General features: G+C 39.1%; 1 protein-coding gene and 1 long non-coding RNA gene across 3 annotated transcripts in view; both read right to left on the bottom strand.

Moving 5' to 3' along the window:
* The window catches only part of LOC116154411 (uncharacterized), a 162,661-nt gene extending 139,252 nt beyond the window's left edge, over positions 1-23,409 (bottom strand). The window contains exons 1-2 of one of the 2 annotated variants that reach the window (XR_010381243.1): positions 23,151-23,409; positions 6,156-6,274 (exon numbers count right to left, since the gene is read on the bottom strand). This is a non-coding gene — a long non-coding RNA (uncharacterized LOC116154411). The remainder of the gene's footprint in view (positions 1-6,155; positions 6,275-23,150) is intronic. The other variant, XR_004138315.2, reaches the window with a different exon arrangement.
* On the bottom strand, positions 3,907-5,762 carry LOC135321566 (large ribosomal subunit protein uL1-like). The gene is made up of 2 exons (XM_064487104.1): positions 5,702-5,762; positions 3,907-4,646 (listed from the first exon to the last, which is right to left on the bottom strand). Exons 1-2 carry the CDS (start codon positions 5,760-5,762, stop codon positions 4,135-4,137), a joined length of 573 nt encoding a protein of 190 aa, XP_064343174.1. The 3' UTR covers positions 3,907-4,134.
* Positions 23,410-23,533: the final 124 nt, after the last annotated feature.

Below are 23,533 nucleotides of genomic sequence, written 5' to 3'. Positions count from 1 at the left end.
CCGAATCTAATCATGAAGAAATGTCTGACAAACTCAAACTGAGGAACAGTCTAAACTATAATTGACCACACTCTTCAAAAATGTCAGTATCATAAAATACGAAGCGAGATTGAATAATTGTTCCAGGTTAAAGGAGACTAAACTCAATGCAGTGTGAGATCTGGTAGGGGTTTTTGTTTGTTCAGAGTTTTTGTTGTTGTTGTTGTTGTTGCTGTTGTTGCTGTTGCGTTGTTTTATTTTTTTTTTTTTTTTGCTTGTTTGTTTTTCATAAACGTAATTACTTGGACAATTCAGAAAATCTGAATTTATATTATATATAAATATTATGCATCAACATTATGTACCAACATTACCTTCCTGATTTTGATGGTTACACTTGGTTATCTAAAATAATGTCGTTGATTTTGGGATATACACTTGAAATAATTAGGGGTAAGTGGCATCCTGTCTACAGGTTTCAGTTTTTATCTTTTTGAAACTCTAGGTGAAGGGTATAAGAGAATCCTTTGAAATTTTCTTGCAACTTTTCTGTCTGAAATTATGTCAAAATAAAAGCATGTAAGAAAAAAAGAACTATTTTCCTCATGTGGTTGATTCCTCAGTTATTTAATGAGCATTTACCACGTGTTGTCTACTCTACTTAGTTTTGTGTATTTGCATTCTATGGGGTCTTCCCCCCCACGCATCCTGGTAACAAAATGGAGAGTTTGGGTGGAGTGGGCAGCCCTTTGTTCTCCTAACTCTCAGATGTAAAAAGCAGACATATTTCCATTTTTGTTTAAAATGTACCCAATCCATCCTTCACACACAGTAGTGGTTGTTCTAGGTACATATGCTGCTCTCATTATGTCATCGACCGAAGGTGGCTGCAAGAATACGATGTGAGACATTTGGGTCAATTCCAATCCTTTTCTATAAATCTATTCTAAAGCAGGAACTGTTAGACACCTAGATAGTCAGTCTAAAGACGACTAAGGGAGACTAAAATAGGAACATGTGTACTTTTTTTAAAGTATCTTTATACTTGAAGAAGAGCTTATGTGCACTACATTTTAGTCATTGTGCAAATGTGTGTGACTCACTCATTCATTCACTCAGAAGGCCTTCATGGGAAAACTAGGACTCGCCAAGTTCTATAGGTAAGTTCTGCAGATTTTAAAGCTAAAATAAATGTTCCTCTTCTGGAACAGTATTTTCAGGAAAGAACAATGTGGTAAGGGCTATAATTGAATTATATGCTAAGCATTATGGAAACATGAAAGAAAGCATGATTAACCTCACCACAGCTGATATTCAGTCACAGAAGCCAGAGTCAAAAAAGCCGTAAGAGACACCTAAGCTACCTGTCTTTGCCAGACCAGCATCCTAAACCTTGTCAGTGGTAGTCCTGACCTGTGAGCACGGGAAGGGATGAGGTGTCATACCTACACCTTGCAACTGACTCCGAGGCAGGAGCGGGGAACAGGTGAGGTGCTGAGGTGCAGTTGATCAGAGCAGCAGATATCCTAGCCTCCTACCTCCACCCATGCAGCGGGCTTCCACTTCATAACTTTGAAATACAGACTCGCCACAAAATAATATTTCATTTGATAAAAAGATGTTGGTGCTAAAAAAAAAAAAACTAAGCATGAATTTTAGCACATGATTACTCATATTGATATGAGTGTGTGTGTGTGTGTACATGTGTGTGTGTGTTTCCAGCTGGAATGTAATTCTCTCAATACCTGGCATCTAGGTACACAAAAAAATTGTTCAAAAAGGCTGTGCTAACAATAATTTACACAAAAGGATAAATATTGTTGCAACATTCATAAGAGTGAAACACTGATACTACAACTTAACCATCCAGCAAATGGTTAGATAAACCATCCACTGAGCCATATTAGGAAGTCATTTTTTTAAGGAGGTTGATTAAGAAGATGCTCATTAAGAAGATTTTTCCAGATATAGTGTCAAGTATACATATAATTTTTATTAGCATTACAATGCTAAGGATGTATGAATCTCGATTTACAAACTCAGGTATGCAAGAAATGTAACTTTTTTTAAAAAATGAACTTATTTTCTGTTTTAACCTTATTTTTATGCTAATAGAAAATTAATTCCTGCTATTGCAGCTGAGTTCCAGGAAGGGTTATCTAGGGCCAAGATACAGGTAAGGAGACATCTGGTCCTTGATTTTTGTCCTCTATCACTACTGGCATCCTAGGATCCATTCTCGCCTCATCTGCTCACTCATCTTAGGATCATGCCAGTCATTTCTGCATCCTCCCCTTCACGGATCTGGATCTCTCTCAGCTACTTCCATGCCCTTCCCAAGAGTCATTCCATTCATGCTAGGCTGTAGGAAATTCTGAGAGACTGTCTAGAGTCCAATGGGTCTAAATACACCCTAGTGGCATTTCCCGGGGCCTTGCCAGCACCCCTGACTGAGGCTCTACCAGGACAACAGCAGGCACAACCTCTCTACCTTCAGATTTGCTAAACCTGCTTCTGTCCTGACTCTCCACTACCAAGTTAACCCGAGTTGGGGAGCCAGGGCAGAGAACTTTCCTTCCCAGGCACCCATAAGAAAGGATGTCATATGTGGTTGTGAGGTCTGAACACTGCACAAAGGTACTTGTCTGAGTACAGGTGGGGAGGAAATCTAGACAGTCAAGGCCCTAGGCATGGGACCAAGGCTGCTGGAAGAAAGAGGGGCTTTTGTGTTTGTTCAAAGGTGTTTTCAGCCACCTAAGCCACTGTCCCTGGGAAGGATTTGCTAAGCAAGTCACCTTATTGTAACTCATTCACCAAAATGTGGCCTTTTTCTTATTATCAGAACAAAGCAAGCTGCCAGATGTCTTTTCTTCCTCTCTAAATCTCTGTCTTCTCCCAAGAATTCATATCTTTTTTTATCTAGTCTTGAAAGCTCGAAGGCTTCTTCTGACTTACCATGTATTCTTCCAAATCTCTTTTTATTCCGTGTCATTTTCTATTCCCACAAAGGCTCAAAATGTTGAGACCCAAAAGTCATTGGCTTCCTTTTTTAAATGCATCCAGTTGGGTCATCTTTTCCCTGAGGCAGTGAATGCAGAAAGTGCTAGCTGATGGAACGGGTGAAAGGCCAGGACCACCAGGAAGTACAGTGGGAAAAAACCCTCTGTCAACATTTCAGTATGTCACCCTCCCATTGTGTGTGCATAGACTAGTTCTGGAAGGCTACACACTTGTCTAAGCAGTAATTCTGCTCAGGCAGGAGTAAAATTTGGAGACGAAACCTCCATTTTTTGCTATATAAAATTCTCCATTTGAATTGTTTTTATAAGGTGATTGTGTGACTTTTGCAAATTTTTTGGAAAAGAAAAACTTTTTTAAACTGAGGGGGAAAATGCTCCAGTGTACTTTTAGTGATGGTATCCAGAATGATAAAATGTTTATTCTCTCTTCTCACGAGTGTTTTCTGCTCCACCTACCTCTCTATGATAGAGTTAAACTATTTTTAAGTTCTTGCTCATTGTTTAAATGATGACATTAGTATGGAAATGGCAGTATTAACTGATGGAAACAATATGGATTAAAATGTACATAATTGGCATAATTTAATAGGATTTACCTTCCAGGGGGCCACAAAGGGTCCCAGAACCAAAATTCCAATTTCTCACTTCCCTTTGCAGATGAGGAAGGGCCACCACTTAACAGATAACGAGAGTAAATCCCAAAGGGGGACCCAAAGGGACAGAGCTGGGAGAGCTGGGACAAAGCTCGTGTCCTCCAGATTCCAGTCCAGTGTCCTTCCTGTCACAGAACATGCTTTCTCAGTTTGGGCTGCTTCCCTCCTTTAATGAATAGAGAGAGAATGATGAGCAGAGGTGGATTTAAGTGAATGAAGTTCAAGCTGTAAGCACCTAATTTGCATGTGCCCTTCCTAAGGTCCTGGGAGGGCCACAGTATTGGGTTCACATGGGCTCTTGATTTTGTAAAATGTGCACAATGATTTTTTTTTTAATAGCAATTGGATAAGGCCACTGTCACTTTCTGCTCCAGCTTCCCCTCCTACTAGGTGGCACTGGGTGGCCATATGCCTTTTTTTTTTTTTTTTTTTTTTTTTTTTTTTTTTTTTTTATGGTGGCAGTTGGTTTATTACGCTGTGCCTTAGTACAGGTGCTGGGGCTTGCCCATGGTGCTCTTAATGTACAAAGCCTGGACATTTTGCCAATTTTTCTTGAGCAACGACACCAGGAAATTGACAGCAAAGTGGATGTTGTACCCAAGCTCATCATCTCTCATCTTCACATGACCAACAGCCACTGCCAGACACAGCACCTTCTTCATCTGGAACTTGATCGTGGACTTCACTTCAGCTCTGGCCACCATATTCTCATTGTGGGTCAGCAAGGAAAGGAACTTACCAGCCTTATTCAGACCTGGGCCCAGGATTCTTGGGATCTGCTCTGAAGCCAAAAAGGCATCATACTCCTTGGCCAGCTTCTCAACCAGTTCTTTATTCTTGTTGAGTTTCTTCAGAGCCTCGACGTCCATGTAGGGGACATCCACAGCCTTGGCCTCATCACAATGCTGCTGGTTCCCCAGAAGACATGTGGAGAACTTGGGGCAGAGAGTGGACTTCAGCCCAGAGCATCCACATTCACCAACAGCTAGTCTGACTTCTCAAACTAGCCAGAGAGCTCAGCCAAGACCTCCCCACGCCTATCTTCTTGTTTTAAGACCCAGGGTAGGGGTCCCCATATGCCTTTTGAGGATATGATTAAGGGGTGGTTGATTCACTTGGGGATACATACAGTTTTAGGACACTGCCATGTATGTGTATGGTTCAGACACTCCTGTGAAAGTAATTGCCCACTATCCCCATGCAAATGGATTCTAAGAATTCCCTTACCGCCCACTGTGTCATCTCTCTCGGTCTCCTGACACAGACATTCATTCCTCCATAGCTCAGCCCTGACAGCGTGTGGTGCTAGAGGGATGAGGTTGAAATGTATGGAGCCAGAAGATAATCTGTAGAAAGTTCTCCCAATCATCAAGTGTGTAAAACTGTAACAGAGGATTTGGTTCTCATCAAGATCTCAAAACAGGTTTTCTCTTGTCAGGAATATGTTTTAAAAAGCAATATGTACAATTATAAAAGGTCCATATTTCTCACAGTTTATGATAATTGTGTAAGACATAAATTTATCAGAATTTCTAGATTTGAAGGGAACAAACCCTTAACTATATTAAAAATAAAGAGCAGGTCTATCACAGTTCAACAGCATGACAAGAGGTTTTCCCAATTTCTCAACAGTTGTAAAAACTTACATGACATTACTAACAATGATGGTGCTAAAATTTTGTAAACTAAGTAATATTTTTAAAAGATATTCAATAAAGACTAAATTATCTTTCTATTTTCTCTGCAGAACATAAAATTGATATTTGGTAAAGAAGCAAAGCCAAAACAGTATTTTTTTTTAAGTAGTATAGAGTTGGGGCATATAGTTAATTTTAAAATTGCTCTTTCTAGATTTTTTTTTGTATTTGTGGCTTTATGAGCTTTCATAAACTTGCAATTTGTTGTGTTTTTTGTATCTAATTTTGTGTGGTTTTTTTTAAAGAAAAAAAAAAAAGGAGGGCCCTCAAATTTTATATGCTATGGGAAGACATTAAGCCCAGATTCACCCCTGAGCAGGAGCACAGTTTTAGATTTTCTTCTGATGCTTGCCTGTAGAAGCTTCATTAATCCCTGCCTTTTCCCACTTCCCTCTACTTCTTCGATCCCTCATCCTTAAAGGTAACACATATGGAAGCCTTCCCTAGTCAGATACCTAGTCAGAATTAACGGTTGTTTTCTTCAGTCTACACAGTGGCCAATATTTGCCCCTGTCATTACGCTTATCAGAATGTGCCCGGGATTAATTATGCATCATATATATACTAAGGACCAGTTATATGTTGGGTTCTGTGCTGAGTCTCAGTACTTCTCTGAAACCAAGCCTTGCCCAGGCTTCTATATTTTAGAAGGTCCTCCACCACACCCCTCCAAATGGGCTGGAGTTCTGTGAGGCCAAAGGGGGCACATTCATCCAGAGCCCAGGTGTCCTTTCCTAGATCACTTGCCTGGGACTCCAGAATTCCCTACTTAAATCTACACTGAATCTGTTTCTTGGGCCTCTTACCATGGTCCATCTTCTAGAGAGCTGACTTGCCATTGGTATGCTCACTCCTAGGGCCAAAGAGAAGCTGTTGCCGCAGTGGGGAGGACGAGGTACTGAGCCTGGATAGAAAGCTGGAGCTCCTATGGTGTAATGGGAAAAGAGAGGAACAAGCTAGTAATTTCCTTTGTATCATGCCCCAGACCCTACATATGTCAGTTATGAGCCTGCTAAGACTGTAGCTGGATGTCTAGGTCTTTTTATCCCAGAGGTTCCTAAACTTTCTCTGCCTCTGTAATTTTTAAGTGTCTTTATAATTTTTTCATGGCATAACTAGGATCAGAGAAACACCTAACAGTTCCATTTATTAAGTCAGTCAGTCCAAACTACTTAATAGTAGTGATTCACATGGTGTCTGACAGATGTCACTGTCAGTGTTGCCCTCAAACATATAAAGTATCCCACAGCTACCTTGTGAATTTGCCACGGTGACCTGGGATGCCTCAATGCACAGCTTAAGAATAGTGGTTCTATCCACTAGAGTACAAGCCTTTTTGGAAAAGATGTTGTGTCTCATTCATCAAGGCAAATCATATTTTCAAAAAATGACCACATTTCCAGCTCCACATGCTTTGCTAGAAACTTACCACTCCCTCAGTGAGATATGAAGTCTCTTTGCCTTGAATTTGAAGAGACTGGTGACTCATTTGTAATCTAATGCAGCAGCAATGACACTGCATGACTTTCAAGACTAGGTCATAAAAGGTGTTACAGCTTCTACTTTGTTAGCTGGAACACTTGCTCTGAGCTGCCTTGTAAGCAATCCAACCGTCTTGAGGCCACCATGCTGTAAGGAAGCCCAAAGTAGCCTACTCAGAGGGTCCACATGGACAGGCCCTTGAAGGAAAAGAGAGTCCTCAGCTCCTCCTGCTCCCAGCTTTTCCAACTCCAATTACCATCTGAGTGCAACCATATGAGACACACAATACCATAAACACCCGTCTGAGTCCTTCCTGATTCCTGCCCCTAGAACCTGTGATCATAATAAAGTGAGTGCTGTTATTTTTAGCCATTAGTTTTGGAGAGATTTCATTGACAACAAAATAACTGGAAAACATTTTTTTATTGCCTTGGCAGCTAGCATGGTATTTTGAATATTTTGGAAGGTTAATAAATGCTCATCTAATTGAATGGAAAAATGGAAAATCTCAGAGTACTAGTAATTAATCTAACTTTAACGATGATTGAAAAGAACAAAATTACAAACATGTTGAAGATATGGAAACAGGTTAGGTGTATACTGATTTCATAGCAAACTTCGGACACTAGGGTCTGATTTTTTTTTAGAGTTTTAATAAATCCCTTAAACGAGTCAATTTCTTTGCCTTTACTTTTTGTTCTCATGACAAAAGGCAGGAAAATAATTCTAAATACTCATTAGCAAGCTCACGGTATCATGAGGTCACCATAGGGGTTGTGTATGCTGAATTATCTGAGTCCAGTTAATTGAGGATTGTAATTAGTCACTTCAGATTAAGCAAGGTACTACTATAATTGGTGGATTCCAAAGGCAGCCATCTGTTCCCTTTGTATTAATATTATGTCACGTAGAGTACAGCAAGAAGAAGAATTTGACAAGTAGAAATTTTCTTACCATTAGCAAAAGGTGAATGCTTATGAAACAAAAGGGAAGAGCTGGGGAGAAAATAGACTAAAGATAGGAAAAAAGAAAAGAAGAGAAAAAGCCTAAGAAGAAAGGAAACAGTCCAATTATTTGCTATGCTGAGAGAATCAAACTGAATTTAACCTTAGACATCTGTTTGTGCCTGGTGTTTTTTTTTTTCACTGGGGTGGATGGAGGTAATTAAAATGCCATGTAGCTGCTTGCCTTGTGTGCATTTCTAAGCATAATTCAAACTCTTATGAATCTGCCCTCTCAAAGAAATAGCTGATTATAGAAACAGAACAAAACCTCTTTGATCCCTCTTGTGATACAACTGGGTCATGAGAAGCAGAATTCCAAATATATTCTGTTTTGGATGATTCTTCATGGAATGTCTGACTTGGGGAGGTTTTGAAATGAACAATGATGGAAACCAAGGCAGAATATAAAGCAAAAGACTTGCTGGCATGAAAAACCACTACCTCTGCAAAGGTTGCCTAAATGGACTTTTTGTCGACATGACTGTTTTTTCCTAACTTCCTTTATAATAGGTTTTTTCCCCTAATGAACAGTGCCTAAAATGTACAATGATAAGTATCAGGTGTGTGTAATGACAGATGAATTGATTATGCCATGCAAAATTCCATAGCATCTTGGCCACTAATGGAAAAAGAATTATAGCATTTATGAGTCTCTCATAAACTCGGATCTGTTTTTCTAGGGGTTTTGTTATCTAACACTACATAAGTGTATCTTTGTGTTCTAGTCAGACAAAAACTACTGTGCTTTTGGAATTAATTGTGTTTCTCCACAAAAGCAAAAACTTAAAATATTTTGTGGAGAACCTAGCATTTTTTAACATTTACCTGTAAACTAATATAATTAAGATAAGGATGAATATCAGTGAAAGTTTTGGGGGTTTTTTTTTTCCCCCTTACAAAGAACAGGCAACCCCTTACAAACTAGTTTAAGAAGCATAAAGGACTCATATATCAGCAAAGTTCAGAGTTAGGACTGGCGTCAGGTGTAGCTCAGTCAGGAACATGGCTGTGATTTTCTGCAGTTTTCTTGGTTTTGACCTTCTCCACAACGTTATTTTCAGGCTTCCCTCATGATCCCCAAACAAGTCTCCCAGGAAGGTGGCTTTCCCGTGTTCTCCTTCACCTCTCTCGGTCTGCTCACTGATTGAACCCCACGTGACCAACCCCAGTGGCCTGGGGACTGCTGCGCTGCGCACATACGCCCACAGTAAGCAGCAGAGGCGGGTGTTCTGGTTGGTCTATACCAATTCAGGGCCCACCCCTGGACCGGGGGCCAGTCCCACCCAACTAATGGCTACTACACAGTCGGAAGGGGTGGCTCTTCAGAGGAAAATCTGAGTGTTGCAAGGAAGGAGGTAAAAGAAGTATTGGATACTGGGAAGATAACTGATGCTGACTACAGGTGGTTCATACAAACTGTCACAGCAGCTCTTATGTTTTCAGGGCAAGTGTAACTGTGGGAATGCATAAGATTTTCACTGGAAAAAAGAATTCTCTGTTCTAAATTATGTTTTTAAGAATGCAGAAATAATGAGTTTATCAGAAATAACTCAAAGAATCAAATTAGTAAGGATTTCAATTAAGGAAAGTGGTTTATGTCAATAGTTCTGATTCATTTAGCAAATACCGAGCACTTACATGTCCCAGGTGCTGTACTAGGTTCTAGACACCAAGGGTCTCTTTATTATTTCTACACTAATTCTACATTGCAACAACAATTACCTACCAAACTACAAAACCATTCATTGTTTCCCCATTTTAAGACAGTTAACATGTTTGTTAGTCTATTCAATATTATTGTGGTATAAATAAATAGGTAATATAATTTCTAGTAGCCTAAAAAGCATTAGTAAAGTTTAAATAAATAATATACACAATTTCTCTTAGGCTTTAGAAATAATGTCTTTTTCCTCCAAAAAATACTCATGACTACCATTGTGAGTCACTGGTGACATGAGGGCCCCAGATTAGGAGTAATAATCAACATGAAACAAAAAGTGTAGACATCTTATATGCATAAATCATGTAAATCCTAAACACTATTGTGTTAACTTCAAAGTTCCATCCTCCACTAAGTCATTCTCTAGCAGGAAGATATACTCTGATGAAGGGCTTCCAAATTTCTTATTCACTGTTTAATTCCCTACAGGAGTCAGACTGAGACACCTGGACTCAATCTGAGTTGTTTCTTTATCCCATGACACTGAGAAACTCAGTGCCACTACCTAGGGATACTACTGGGTATGCAGTATGCAGAATTAGCCTTAAAAATTAAAATCTTTAGTATTCAAGTAGCTCATACCACTTACAAATATCTCTCTAACAAAGAACAGCCCAAATGTTATATATTAGTCAAAAAACAGCCAAGCATGCCGCTGACTTTGTACCAGCAATGAATGCACCCACTTCCCATTTTCCAAATTTCTGTCCTGCCCCCACACAGCCAACCTCTGTTCAGATGATCATTTTTACTCAACACTTCACCTCCCACAAAGCAACAGTGTGCAAGATTTATATAATTAATGTTTGTAAGGGACTGCTAGAGCCTGGTCTGAAAGATGCCTTTGAAGAGGAAAAGATTGTTGATACTGTGATGTCCTGAATTTCTTATCCTTATCAAGATTGCTTCTAGGAGGAAAAGCTACAGAAATGATAGATGGGACCACTTTTATTCAGCACCGTTACAGGTGGCAAAACACTGCTGTAGGACTCAGGCAAGAATATATCCCTAGGCAACATTAATTGTATAAACATGTATCCTGTCAGTCACTAAGAATGCAGGCACGATACTTTATAGACCTGGGATAATGCTAATTCCATCCTGCTTAGTGTGCTTTGTACTGGAAAAGTTCAAGGCGCTTTGCAAGCACCATAATTTAGTAAAGCATGAAATGAAAGCTACACATAGGAAAGTTGAGGCATTTTGAAAATTTAAGACTTTATTTAGCCATTAACCAAGAAGGGTTGACATTCAGTACCATAAATGCTTTTCCCCCATACAGATTATTTTGTTATTTAGGGGAGGAAGGAAAAGGAAATTGATCTTCATGGAGTATATACAGTGGACTGCATATTGCTGGAAGGTTTCACAATATTTATCTTACTTGATCTTTAAAACAAAACAGTGAGGTATATTTTACAGTTGAGGAAACTAAGGCTTAGAGGGAAAATTAATTTGACTGAGATAACATAGGCCACCAAGTGACAGAGCCAAGAACTTAAGCCAGGTTTGCATGATTCCAAAGCTACTGCTTTTTCCACTACACGTATAACAGTGAACTAGTAAACACCACCAATCTAATAGTTTCTTTTTTCTAGGAACTTGTTCTAAATTTTGCAAAGAGCAGAAGAAACAACTTTTTCAAATAAATTATTCTTGAAATGCCCATGCAGCTGTCTTATACCATGCCAGCCCTCATTTCTCTTTTCCATCCCTGCACTCTGGACCAGAATATACAGTTTGGCATTTGATTATTTGCAGGAAGTCTCTATTTTAAAATAGTGCCTTATTTATACCTGCCCACTGCCAATCAGGCACACAAACTACCTCCAACACTTCTACCATCATTGGGGTCAAAAATGTCACACCTAAGAAAGGAATTCCAAAGGGAAGGAAAATTAATGGGTTCATTGCTGAAAATGTAAAAAAAATCTGACAATTAGGAATGCCTTAAGATACCATGGATGGGCAGACACACTCAGGATCCTGTCTCTCAACTCAAAAATAAGTTACCCTCCTATAGACTAAAGTTTTAAAAGATACTTTGTTATGTTATTGGGATTTGAAAAATAATAGCAAATCATTTAAGATCACAAACATCCTTTTCCAAAAATACGCATTCCACCCAGGGGGCTAAGAGGCATCTAGCTTTCACAACTTAGAGATAATTTAGATTGTTTTCTCAATACTTCTATGAGATTGATTGCACTGAGGAAATATCCATGTTTATTAGGAAAATGAAGGTGGAAGTAGCTAATTTTGAAGCATGGGGCAGCTTAAGTGAAGTTCGAGGATCATGGTACTAGGCTTGGGCCAGTGTGAAGGCATTCAGTACCAGTAACCCAGGGAGACAGGATTAATAGAATGAAAGGCAGATAGAAAGGAACATGGAGGATGTTAATAAGACATTAGAGGATGTGGGGGAGGTATTTGACAAAGTGATTCTAAAGTTTTTCCATAAGTGTAACTACAAGGAACATCACAAACAGCTGAATGGACACACAAAATGTGGTATTACTTACAATGGACCATAAAAAGGAGTAAGAAGGAAAGAAGTTCTTACATGCTGCAGCATGGATGAATCTTGAAAACATCATGCTAAATAAAATAAGCCAGGATAAAAGGACAACTACTGTATGATTCCACTTACATAAAATATCTAGAACAGGCACATTGATTATAAGAAAAAGTAAATTAGAGGTTACCAGGGGCTGGAGGAAGGAGGTTATAGGAAGTTATTACTTAATGGGCACAGAGTTTCTGTTTGAGTTGATAAAAATTTTAGAAAAATACAGTGGTAACGATTGCAAATATTGTAAATATAATTAATACCACTGAAGTATATACTTTAAAATGGTTACAATGGGAGATTTTATTTTATGTTATATATGTTATGCCACAATTTTAAAAATAGTAAAAAAAAAAAAAATAGAAGGGACAAGTCAAGAAAAAATTTAAGAAAAACGCAAGAGGAATGAAATTAGTTTTTGCCTTACTATTTATTAAAATGCATTGTTTTAAAATTACAATCATTAAAATAGTGAGATACTGGCCCAGAAACAAAGAAACAAATAAATGGTATCAAGTAGAAAGTCTATAGGCAGACCTGACTATACCCATGTATTTGGTATAAAATGAAGGAGGAATTTAAGTCAGTGAAAGGAAAGTAAGGTGTGAACATCAACTAATGAGCCACTTGAAGGAGGAGCTGCCTACTGAGGGCAGGAATTCTGCCTGCCTTATGCAGCAACTGTTCCCCATGCAAAATCACGATACCTGGTACCCTGTAGGCATGTAGTTAATGTTTGTTGAATGAACTAAAATTCATCCCTATATAATGAAATATACCAAAGTAAATTCTAAATTGAAAAATATCAAATACTGATAAACTCAACAAAGTAAAAACCTCTTTACATACGCATCAAAAGGTAAACAAGTAAGATTTAAAAGAAAATGAGAAGCTGAAAAAAAAGGTGTATTTGTAATATAACGAGATAAATGTTAATTTAAGTGCCTTGATTTTCAAGTAGCAATTTTTAACTCAATAATAAAGGGACAACCACCTCGAGAGAAAAATAAAGTTTATCAACAGTCATAAAAAACTACAAATAGCCAATAAGACCATGAAAAAAACTTGTACATCATTAATAATCCAAAAAAAAACTAAAATTTACATGATAGATACTATTTCACCTATCAGATTGGCAACTATCAAACTACCTACTGTTGGTGATGATTCAGAGAAATTAGCATTTTCCCACATTGCTGGAAGAGATATAAATTGGTCCAACTGTTATGAAAGGTATTTGGCAGGAAATATCAAAAAGTGTTTAAATGTGAATACCATTTCATCACCTGATTCTATTTCTAATAATTTAGACTAAAAATAATTTAAAACATGTACTTTTTTACCTACAACATAGTTTATTTCAGCATTGTTCATAATAGAAGAAAAGATTATAAACATTTAAATGCCAAATAATAAGAAATAGTTAAGTACATTTATGGTCCTTTCATACCAAAGAATACTACATTATCAGAAAAAAATTTTATAGACTATTTAATGAAATGGGAGAAATATTCATTATACATACTTAGATTTAAAAGCAGATCATTAAATATTATTAGGCAAAGTGATCCCATGTTTTATGAAAGGGAGAAAATAGAAAAACTGGAAGAATAATGATCAAAGTACTAATGGTGATTGTCTCTGTCAGGTTAAGTGGCAATTTAAGTGTTATTATCACTAACACAACATACTAATTTTTCTGCAGTGAACATGTATTGCTACTATCATATAAAAGCAATAAAAGATGGTTTCAATTTTAATAAAGAAAAAATTAATAAGGAACTTGGTCCTCTTTTCTCAGGACCCATGATTAATCAGCTGTAATGTCTGTCTCTTTCCATATGTCAAGCATATTACTAAGCAATTGACACTCATTATTTTATTTGATCCTTACCCCTTTTATTAGCTACCATTAACCCCATGGATAAGGTCCTGGGTTCAGGAAAAGGAGCCTGCTCAAGGTCATGAAGCCAGTGGCAGTTCTAGGAATGCCCCCCACCACCACCCTCAGTGTCTGATGCCAAAGTTTGTTTTTAACCATGAACTTTTCTGAGCCTGTTAAGAGTAGTTAGGCTCTTTGAGGCTAGAGCCAAAAAGGTACAACAGGTATCACCACCAGGTATCACAGTTTCTATGGAAAAATGTCTTTGGCTCTCCAAACAACACACTTATAAATGGTTTTTGGGGAACAGATTTTTCTTAAACTGTGTATCACTTCTTCTGGTTTGCACTGTCTGTCTGTGTCACATAAGCAGAGGCAACATCCCGGAATGAGTAAGAGCACTAGCCCAGAATTAGATTCCCTGGGTCAAACCTGACTTTACCTACTCCTTAACACCCATAAAACCTTGGGCAGTTATTTAAATTCATCCAGTCTGATTCCTTGCCAGTAAGGTAAAGATAAAACTTCCAGTTATATGATAAACACGTACTAGGGATGTAATGTACAACACAATAAATATAATAATTAGCACTACTGTACATTATACATGAAAGTGGTTAAGAGAATAAATACTAACAGTTCTTATCTAGGAAAAATTTTTTCCTATCTCTTGAATTTTGTATCTGTAGGAGATGATGGACATTCACTAAACTTATTGTGGTCCTTGTTCCATGATGTATGTAAGTTGAGTTGATGCTGTATATCTTAAACTTATCCAGTGCTGTCAATTATATCTCAATAAAACTGGAAGAAAAAAATTTAAATAATTTAAACTCATCCCATTTTATTTATATATATATGTATGTCAAGAAGTTCTAGTGAGGATTAAATAAACTAACCCATATAGTGCTTTGTTAGCTAAGTGTCTGACACATAGCAAACACCTGACAAACGGCAGTTATTCAAATCATCAGTGTATTCTCTGCATAATAAATTCCCCAAGGGCAAAAATCCCCTGTTGCATTGCTTTTGAATTTCCTAACGAGAACACTAGATGACGGATCAGTGGCTTGAAGTTGGACGTGAAGAAATATCTGCTGGGAAGTCTCAGCACTGCAAGCTCTCCGCTCCGATTCAACTTCAATGAGAGCCCTACTTTATTAACCTTTGTTCTCTAATAGGAGCCTTGTTATCTGCAACATGTTGACCAAAAGAAAATCATGATTATAAGGCTGTCTTGCATTTCCTTATTATTACTGGAGTTTACTGATTGAGTATCTAATAATTAAAATGCAAGTTTCTTTCACTTAACAGGGACTTTTTAGGGAAGGATGTAACTTTACTAAGTCTAAAAAAAGTTAAAGAACACCTGAATTGTAACATCCTTGAATGCTTGATGGCACCCTGTAGGAAAGTAACTGTAACCTTTTTCTTTCTTTCAGCAATAAAGTATCAGGAAAGAGTCGGGCTCAACCTTTCACTGAAAGCGTTCAACCTGGATAAATCTGAGAGAGCTAGCAGCATTCACGTACCATGTGTTACTTTGAAGTCAATGAAGCTGAAAACTTCACTTTAGAAAGTTCTCTTAATCCTTGAGAGCGTAACAGTGTGCTGATTTTAATTATGACATGACAGATTGTAAAACAAATCTATAAATATTGATGTGCAAGTCCTGGCATAATTCTGTGAATACTCTATGAAACAGGTAGTGAACATGTTCTTTCATCTAAATCGGGTCATAGTAAATAAACCCAAGGAACCCAATTAAAAACAATGAGTTTCCCAAGGGCTAAGTTAACATTCCTACCTGACAATGCTCTCCTAGTGGCTAAATGACTTGCACTGAGAAAGATTCAGAATTCCATTTATAAAGACAAATTGCCCTGGAATTTTTCTTCTACTATAATGTTTTTAATTCGAATTAGTGACAACAATTAAAATAAGGAAGGAACTTGACAGAATCAGTCTAATGAATTATAGCTATAAATGCATCACTTCTCTTAAAAACCTCCACTGACTCTCAAATGACTTTGAGACACCCTGCTTGGCATGCAAGTTCCACAACGATTTGGCTACAGCCTAATTCATTTCCCAAGACAACTCTTTCCCTTCCACCTTGCTTTCCTCCAAATCCTTCACTCCAGCAAAGGATCACCCGTCTTTCCCTAAGAATCACCTGCACTCTTCAGCCTTGATGTATCTCTGCAAATGCTGGTCCCTTTCCAAGAGAGTGTATTTAAGACTAGCTATTCTGGACATCTTTCAAGCTCTGCTCAAATGCCACTTTCCCCCTTAACCCCATTATTGCACCAAAGGATAGATAAGGAGTTAGAAAACTCCCCTTCATATAATATTTAATAGTAATAAGACATCTCAATAAGCATAATATCTAAATTAAAAAAAATAGTGTGATTGTCATATAAATGGAAATTGAGAACAAAAATCCTTGGGCCACCCCCACCCTTCCAACAGGATTGCTGCCTCTAATCTCATACAAAAATTTCAGAGCTGTCACTGATGAAATCTCCTTTTAAAAATGAATCATCTTTTACTTTGTGCCCATAGCCTACAGTTTTCCTTTTACTTTGGCCTTGAATACATCCCATCATGGTAACAGTTGTTTGCATTTAAGCTCCTCTGTTATTTCTCCTGGTATTTCCTGAGAGCATGAATTGAGGCTTATTCACCAGGTATCACCACCACTGCTTAACCAAGAGCTTTGCTCAAAGTATGTGTTCAATACTTAGTGGCATGGAAATAGGAATAGACAAATTAAGAGAGGGACAGTCTGAAAAATCAGGCCACAATTAATGAGTTAGGCTCCCCATTACTTTCAAGTATTAATAGTTCTGTCAGTGATCTCTGTCCATAATCTCTTTGGTTTTATTTTCAGATCATTTCCTCCCACAGTTCTGTTTATTTAGTCCTCACTGTGATGTTTCTAACATATTGGCTCTCAAACTACATTTTTGAATGGGAACAAAGTGTTTCATTGTTAAAATTAAAGTATGGACATTTTTTTTCCCCAATTCAAACACATATACACAAATAAATTTATGGTTACAATGTTTTCATTTTAAATTTTGCTCAAACCTTTGTTAACTCTACTAGAAGCTATGCACAGAAGTATATAGTTAACTTATCAATATTTCATAAGATTGTATAAAGAGAACATGGGTTTTTCAGGTTTTCACCTGAACACCAGTGAGAATCACTCTCCCAACCCTTTAACATAACAAAACCCTCTAACATCACATTGCACCAACAGGTTCAACCACAAAACTCCGTTTTTCTAAGGACCTATATTTTAAAAATCACATAAGGAAACTAGTTTAAAATGTAGACAATAGAATAGATAAAAGATAACATATTTCAGCATTGAAAAAGAACATAAACTGGAATACAGTGAATGCAACTTTTAAAAACAGAGAATATACACACAAAAATATATGATTTATAAATTTCATGTTACAAATGGTGGTTTAATTAAAAAATACATTGTCCTCTGTGATGTGAGCTACTGGTCTGTGCCAAATACAACTATAGACTTTTACATACTAACAATACTAACAATCAAATGGCATGTCAATTAGAAAACCTTTAATTACCTTGTGCCTTTTGTACCTATATAGGAATACATCTATTTATCCATTTGTATATAGATAGATTGATACATATATACCCACATAAATTGTTCTTATTGGTTTTCTGTTTTCTATACATAACTTGGTCTTCTGTTTCAGACACCATTAATGTTCCTGTTGAGACTGTTATTCTAGCAAAACCCTGATTGCCAGCCTTGACAAGTAAATCTTGCAGTGCTGAGAATTTTGATTCATGATTCAATAATACACTAGGATTCTCAGATTTAAAGTGCTATGGAAATGTATGAAAGAAATGCACCTTTCTTTCATATTCAAGGCACAGTACACAACCCTTTTCCATACTGCAGCTGAGCATGGTTGTTCTTCACTAAGCACTATGACATTTTGTTTCCAGATTTCATTGCCCCGATGAATACTGCAATTCCTCACAGAACTGTTATTTTCTTTATTCATTTCCTAGAAATTGAATAAGCTATTACTTAAGACCAAAATCTATCTCTAAAAAATTTTAGTCATATGTTCCCAAAACATTATTACACAATTAAATTATTTTGAAGGCTAAAGTTGGGAGGGGGGGGAACCTCCCGTGCTGTCTGTCCCTTCAACCAATAGATGCCAAACTTGTTATTTTTCTTTTCTTGTAAAGCATCACTTCAATAGGTTTATAAAGTGTGAAGGTCCAAAAATAGCACGTATTTTTTTCCACAATCAGTCTAAACTTAGCAACTTCTTATTTCCAATCTATGAGGGGTTTTTGCCCCCATAAAGTTTCTATCAACTTAAAAATAAGCAGATAAGAACATAAACGTGCACGTCTCTAGTGAAAGTATTTTAATAAAAGTGTTAGAAAGATATAGCTGTTCATTTGTATTCTAGTGGGAAATACTTTTAGCCTTAACATTTTTCCACAGCACTTGGTGCTTCAGAAACCTGTAGAGCCTCTCTCTTCTACTTTTATCAAAGTAATGCCAACCAACCAGATCCAGGAATCCTTGATTTAACTTTTTTCTAAAACTGAAAGCAGAAACTTTCCTGTGGAGGATCTACATTTTTGTAACTTAGGCACTGGTCCTATTAATGACAATTAAGTAAACTTGAGAACATAAAAAATGACTTACTCAGCTATCAGGAGATAAAGTATTATCTTCATTTATACATAATATGAATGTTACCGTTCATGTAGTAATTAGTGTAGATACATGGGGAAGAATTTTAGGCAAAAAAAAATTGTTTTAAATAAAATAAAAATTTTAAATCTGTGAACAAGGCAATCATATAATTCTTTCAGAAGTCAACAGCTAGATAAAGATTTTCTTTTTTTACAAACAATGAACTTCCTCTTTTCTGATTACTAGAATTAGAAAATTCACTGTTTCTCTTTCTGACTTGGCTGCCAGGAAGCTCAGTGCTGAACTAAGGGCCTATTTCAGTAAATACTTTCCTGTTCATATTGAAGTATTTTCTCTTCATTTTTTCCCATGATTTTTTTACTTCATGGTTGTTTATTTCTATTATATTATTCCAACATATCTAAATTCTACATATGCGGAAAGCAGGGAGTTCACTCATTTCAACAAGAAATTCATTCCAAACCATTCATTGTGCATAAATTATGTGTCAGGCATTATTCTGTACTAGATGGGGATGCAGTTAATTAAAAGATGATTTTCACGACAAAAGTGAATATATCTAACTGTATTCTTGAGAGGGGAAAAAAGCTGCAATCAAACCAACTTTAAGAAAATGAAAATTTAAAAGAATTTCCATAAAAGAAATGCCCTCCAACATCAATTTAACCCTCAGAAAGAAAAAGATAACATAGTATAGTTATCTTTTGACTGTCACTTTTATATGGAAAACTAGTTAATTATACAACCCTCTTCTCACGGGTCCTGTAATAAAACCAGCCTTCATCCTTGGGCATGTACCAAGTACGAATAACACTACTCATGAAATAAAAGCTTTTAAATAAATTGTCCTTAATAACAGAGATCAATTTAAACATTCTAACTTCCAAGAAAGGGGCCTTTGGGTCTTAGACTTCCTACATTGGAGCTTCTGATGTAACAAGTTTTTAGTACCTACTGGGGCAAGCCAAGAGATACGACACACTTGTGTGGCTGATCAGGCAAGGGTAACTGTTGACTGGTAAAGCAGGTCTCGTTTATAGATGATTTCAAGGTTGGTGGCCCTAAATTTGCCCTTGCTTTCAGCTTTGTTTTGCTTTACTGGCTTGCAAATATGTGTCACACAGTGACCCTAGGGTGGCCTGCCGGCTGCCAGCCTGATGTTGAGAAAGGTACTGAAATTTACAAGGATCTTGCCCTTGGCCTCCACGCTCAGGGGACAGCATTCTCACACACTTTAAAGTGTTGCCAGCTCACAATAGCCTTGTAGTCAGGGAAGCCAGCCCATCAAGGCTGCCCACAGATGCACGTGCATGTCACCTGCCCCGGCAATTGCAAACAGACTAACACAGCTCTGGGCAACCTGATTGTCTTCCCTTTATAAGAGAAAGCTGTGTAAATAATTATATTTCAGATAGGGCAAACTATTGGATTTCTTAATTTGAACTATGTGCACTTACCCTTCTCAGGCTAACATAAAGGTCTTTAACAGAGCTGCCTGTATTTCACTGAGAAGCTAAGTTAAAACATTTTTTAAAAGTGGTGTTATGCCTTGGTGACTTTCTAAGTGAACCCAAACACTGGAGTGGCCTACACTTTTAAAGTAATTGTGAGAGCATCTCAAAGGATTCAGAGAAGCAACAAATAACAAAGTGACCATTGACCTTGAAAAATTAGAGTGCTCTAATGAGAAAAAAGCAGACCAAGAATAAAAAAAGATACCAAGTTCCTTCCAAAAATGCTGCAAGGAGAATTTTAGACTGCTGCAAAGTAATCACTTATTAATTTACACAACAACACTCAAATTTTGTGGACAGGATACAACAGGGTCAAGATGGTCAGAAGTATAAAATACAGGTGAAAATCTTGTAACTTTATGTTAAATGGGTGAGAGAAGAGTCGAAAGAGGATCAGCACCACTGAGTTGGAGGTTTCCAGATCTTGGCATTTGACATCTCACTCTCACGTCATTATGTGAGTTAAATCACAGAAGGACAAAACAGGGACAAGGGGACCAATTTCGGGAAGGCTACTGAGGCTCCCCTCCTCAATTTCGTTTAGATCTGTCTTTCTGGGCTTTCTTTCCTAATGGCATTTCGTTTGTAGGAAAGCCCTTCGTATCTTTCGGCCTAATTATCTCATTGTACGAATCTTTGAAAAGGAAAGAACTGCAGTTTGCTCTGCTCACGGACATCTTTTCTTCTGCCCGGGATCTTACTAAGCCTTCAACTAACTCGCTTAAAAGGATGTCGCTGAGGGGCGATGATGCTTGAAATCCCGCGGTTTTCTCATTCTCTTTTCTTTCTCTCCGCAGATGCCACCCCTACACCTCGCTCCCCCACCCTCCACAATCCACTACCGTTTTTAAGCTTGCTGGGGCGTTTTAAACAGCTCCCTCTGTTTCTCCCTCTGACCCGAGAAGCACTTTCAAGTGGAAGACAGACAAGGCGCCTGACTAGGGGATAGGCAAATGCGATACTTGAGGGGAATAAAAGACCTAATGGAAAAATCCAGTGCTGCCTAATTGCGATTAAGTATTCTGCAGATAAGTGAGCATATTATTCTTTTGGTCCTGTTCAAAACGTCGAGGTCTTTTGCCTTATGCATTCTTGTGTATTTAACAGACTATATATAACGCTCCCCATGTACTAGGCACTATTCTAAACACTTTTAAAATATGACCCTCTTTGCTTAAAAAGATCTTTTTAAGCGACGTTAAATCGCCTGTGCTTTTCGAATGTCCCTGCCATATGTTTATAACATGGTACAGTGGTTAAGTCTTCAAAGACAAATATGGGAAAACTTCAACCAGTTGCTACTTTATTGCAAGCAAACCATTTCCTTCTTCGCAATTTTTCTCAATTATTGTAATTAAATACTCTAGTATAGTGAGAAAAAACTCAATTTTTTTTTCCAGTGACGATCTCAGGCTTTGTCCCCGGCGTTTGGCAGCGCCCGCTAATTTGATTCTGTGGGCAAGGTTAATTGCACCTGTAGGCATTCGCGTTCAGAAAAATGTGCAGCCTTCTCTGAAAGTTGTGAAGGCTGAGTTCGCGCCAGGCCGGAGGCGGCATGTTCCCCCTACCCCGGGGGGGCCTGCGCGGACTGGTCGCGGGAGCATCCGCCGGGGAGGTGGGGCGGGCGACGGGCGCGCGTCAGGCTCATCCCTCCCGGGGTTACGAGAATCGAGAGCCGAGTGGCGTCGGGGGAGGTTCGAACCATTGGGATGCGAGCTCTCTCGGCTCCGCGCAGCGCGCTCTGGCGCCGGCAACGCAGCGAAGCAAAGGCCCCGAGAGCCGCGCGGGCGGGACACCCTCCCTGAGGCCCACAGCCGAGCTGGGGGGTCATCGCCCCCCGCGGCCCCAAACTGACCAGGTCCAGCTCCGCCAGGCCCCGCCCGGCCCCCGCCGACTGTACTGAGCCTGGTGTTAAGTTTCAGAAGTCAGGATGGAAAGTTTCGGGTTTCTGTTCACACGGTTATTGCAGGCGCCGCGGAGGGGACAGCACAAAAGAGACGAGGGCGTGTGGGGAAGGGGTTTTGTGGTTTAACGAGGGCTTAGCACGCGGGCTGCAGGTCCTTCCCGATCTCCCCTGGCCTAACCCCCGCCCGGGCCCGGTCTCTTCAAGTCGCATCCCTTCGTCTTCTCTCCGCCCCGTGCCGGTCTTGTGCGGGGAGAGAACGCAGTGTCAAAGGCACGTGTTAAGCAGATCCCCAGAAAAATAAGAACCGTCTGTGAGGTACGGTTGTAGTGATTATTGATAGACGCCTCTCTCTCAGAGGCTTTTCTGCACTAAGCTCGGAGCTGCCCGGGCACGAGTGGAATCTCGGGCTCCATCCCGACCAACCCGCCGCCCGCCTCCCGGTACTGCGGCGCACGGGCGGGCAAACCTACCCCGACTGCCCTCGCGAAGACATATCGGCATAGCCGGTTCAAAAAAAAAAAAAAAAAAAAAAACCTCGGAGTATGGAGAGAAAGAGCAGTTTGAAAACATGTTTTGAAAGTACACTTAGAGTTTTATACACGCTGTCCAATGCACTAAAAAGTGGACACGAATTCGACTTTTAGAAAACAAACAAATTTCCAAGCGCGATTTTTTCCACGTCCTGGATTCTAATGAACTCTACCGCTGCGACTACACAAACCAGGGTGTGTGGAGAACTGCAATTATCTGGATAATCCCAGCCTGAGAAAGTCGAATTTGAAAGGTTACTAAAATTGTGTCCTGAAATACCCGCATCACTGTCCTAGTCCTTCCTACCACCAGAGTAGACACAACTCCAGCCCACGGTTACTCAGCGGGATCTATTATCCATAGCCCCAGTGGCCGAAAGGAGAGAAGTGATTTAGAGCAAATCGAAAATCGTCTGGCAGCCGGTCTCTCAGACCCTCCGACCGCCAGCGGGTAAGTACCTGGTCGGGGAAACTCACGTCCTTATCTGTTCACAGCCCAGAGGCCGCGGAAGTAGCCTTGGGAGTTGCCAGGGAGAAAAGTAACTTTGATTTAAGGTTTTCAAAAACCCCAGAGGGCAACTGTGACCGCCAGGGTCAGTCAGTCAGCAGTTTTGGTCCAGACAAGGGACAGCCGAGTGGGGCGGTTCGGTTAAGCCACGGCGCCTCCCGACGTCACACACGCTCTCTCACACTCAGCCACGCTCTTGGGGTTATTCTTTAAACACAGGACTGAAAGTTCACTGGCAGACGGCTGGATGCGCGGGAGCGCCAAAAACCGACGTCCAGGGCCCGCCCCTCGCCGGCCCGCCCCCGCCCCCGCCGCACCCGCGCCCGCGCCCGCG

Source organism: Camelus dromedarius, chromosome 6 (assembly GCF_036321535.1).
Source record: "Camelus dromedarius isolate mCamDro1 chromosome 6, mCamDro1.pat, whole genome shotgun sequence".
In the NCBI taxonomy this organism is placed as follows: Eukaryota; Metazoa; Chordata; class Mammalia; order Artiodactyla; family Camelidae; genus Camelus; species Camelus dromedarius.
The sequence above is the reverse complement of the archived record's forward strand: the minus strand, read 5'-3'. Positions and strand labels throughout refer to the sequence as shown.

Excerpts from the sequence above, each read along its gene's own strand:
- LOC135321566 (XM_064487104.1), bottom strand. The coding sequence starts at position 5,762 with ATGAGGGATCGAAGAAGTAGAGGGAAGTGGGAAAAGGCAGGGATTAAT. Across the intron at positions 4,647-5,701 it reads GATTAATGAAGCTTCTACAG|TCAGACTAGCTGTTGGTGAA; the intron begins GCAAGCATCAGA and ends TAGTTTGAGAAG.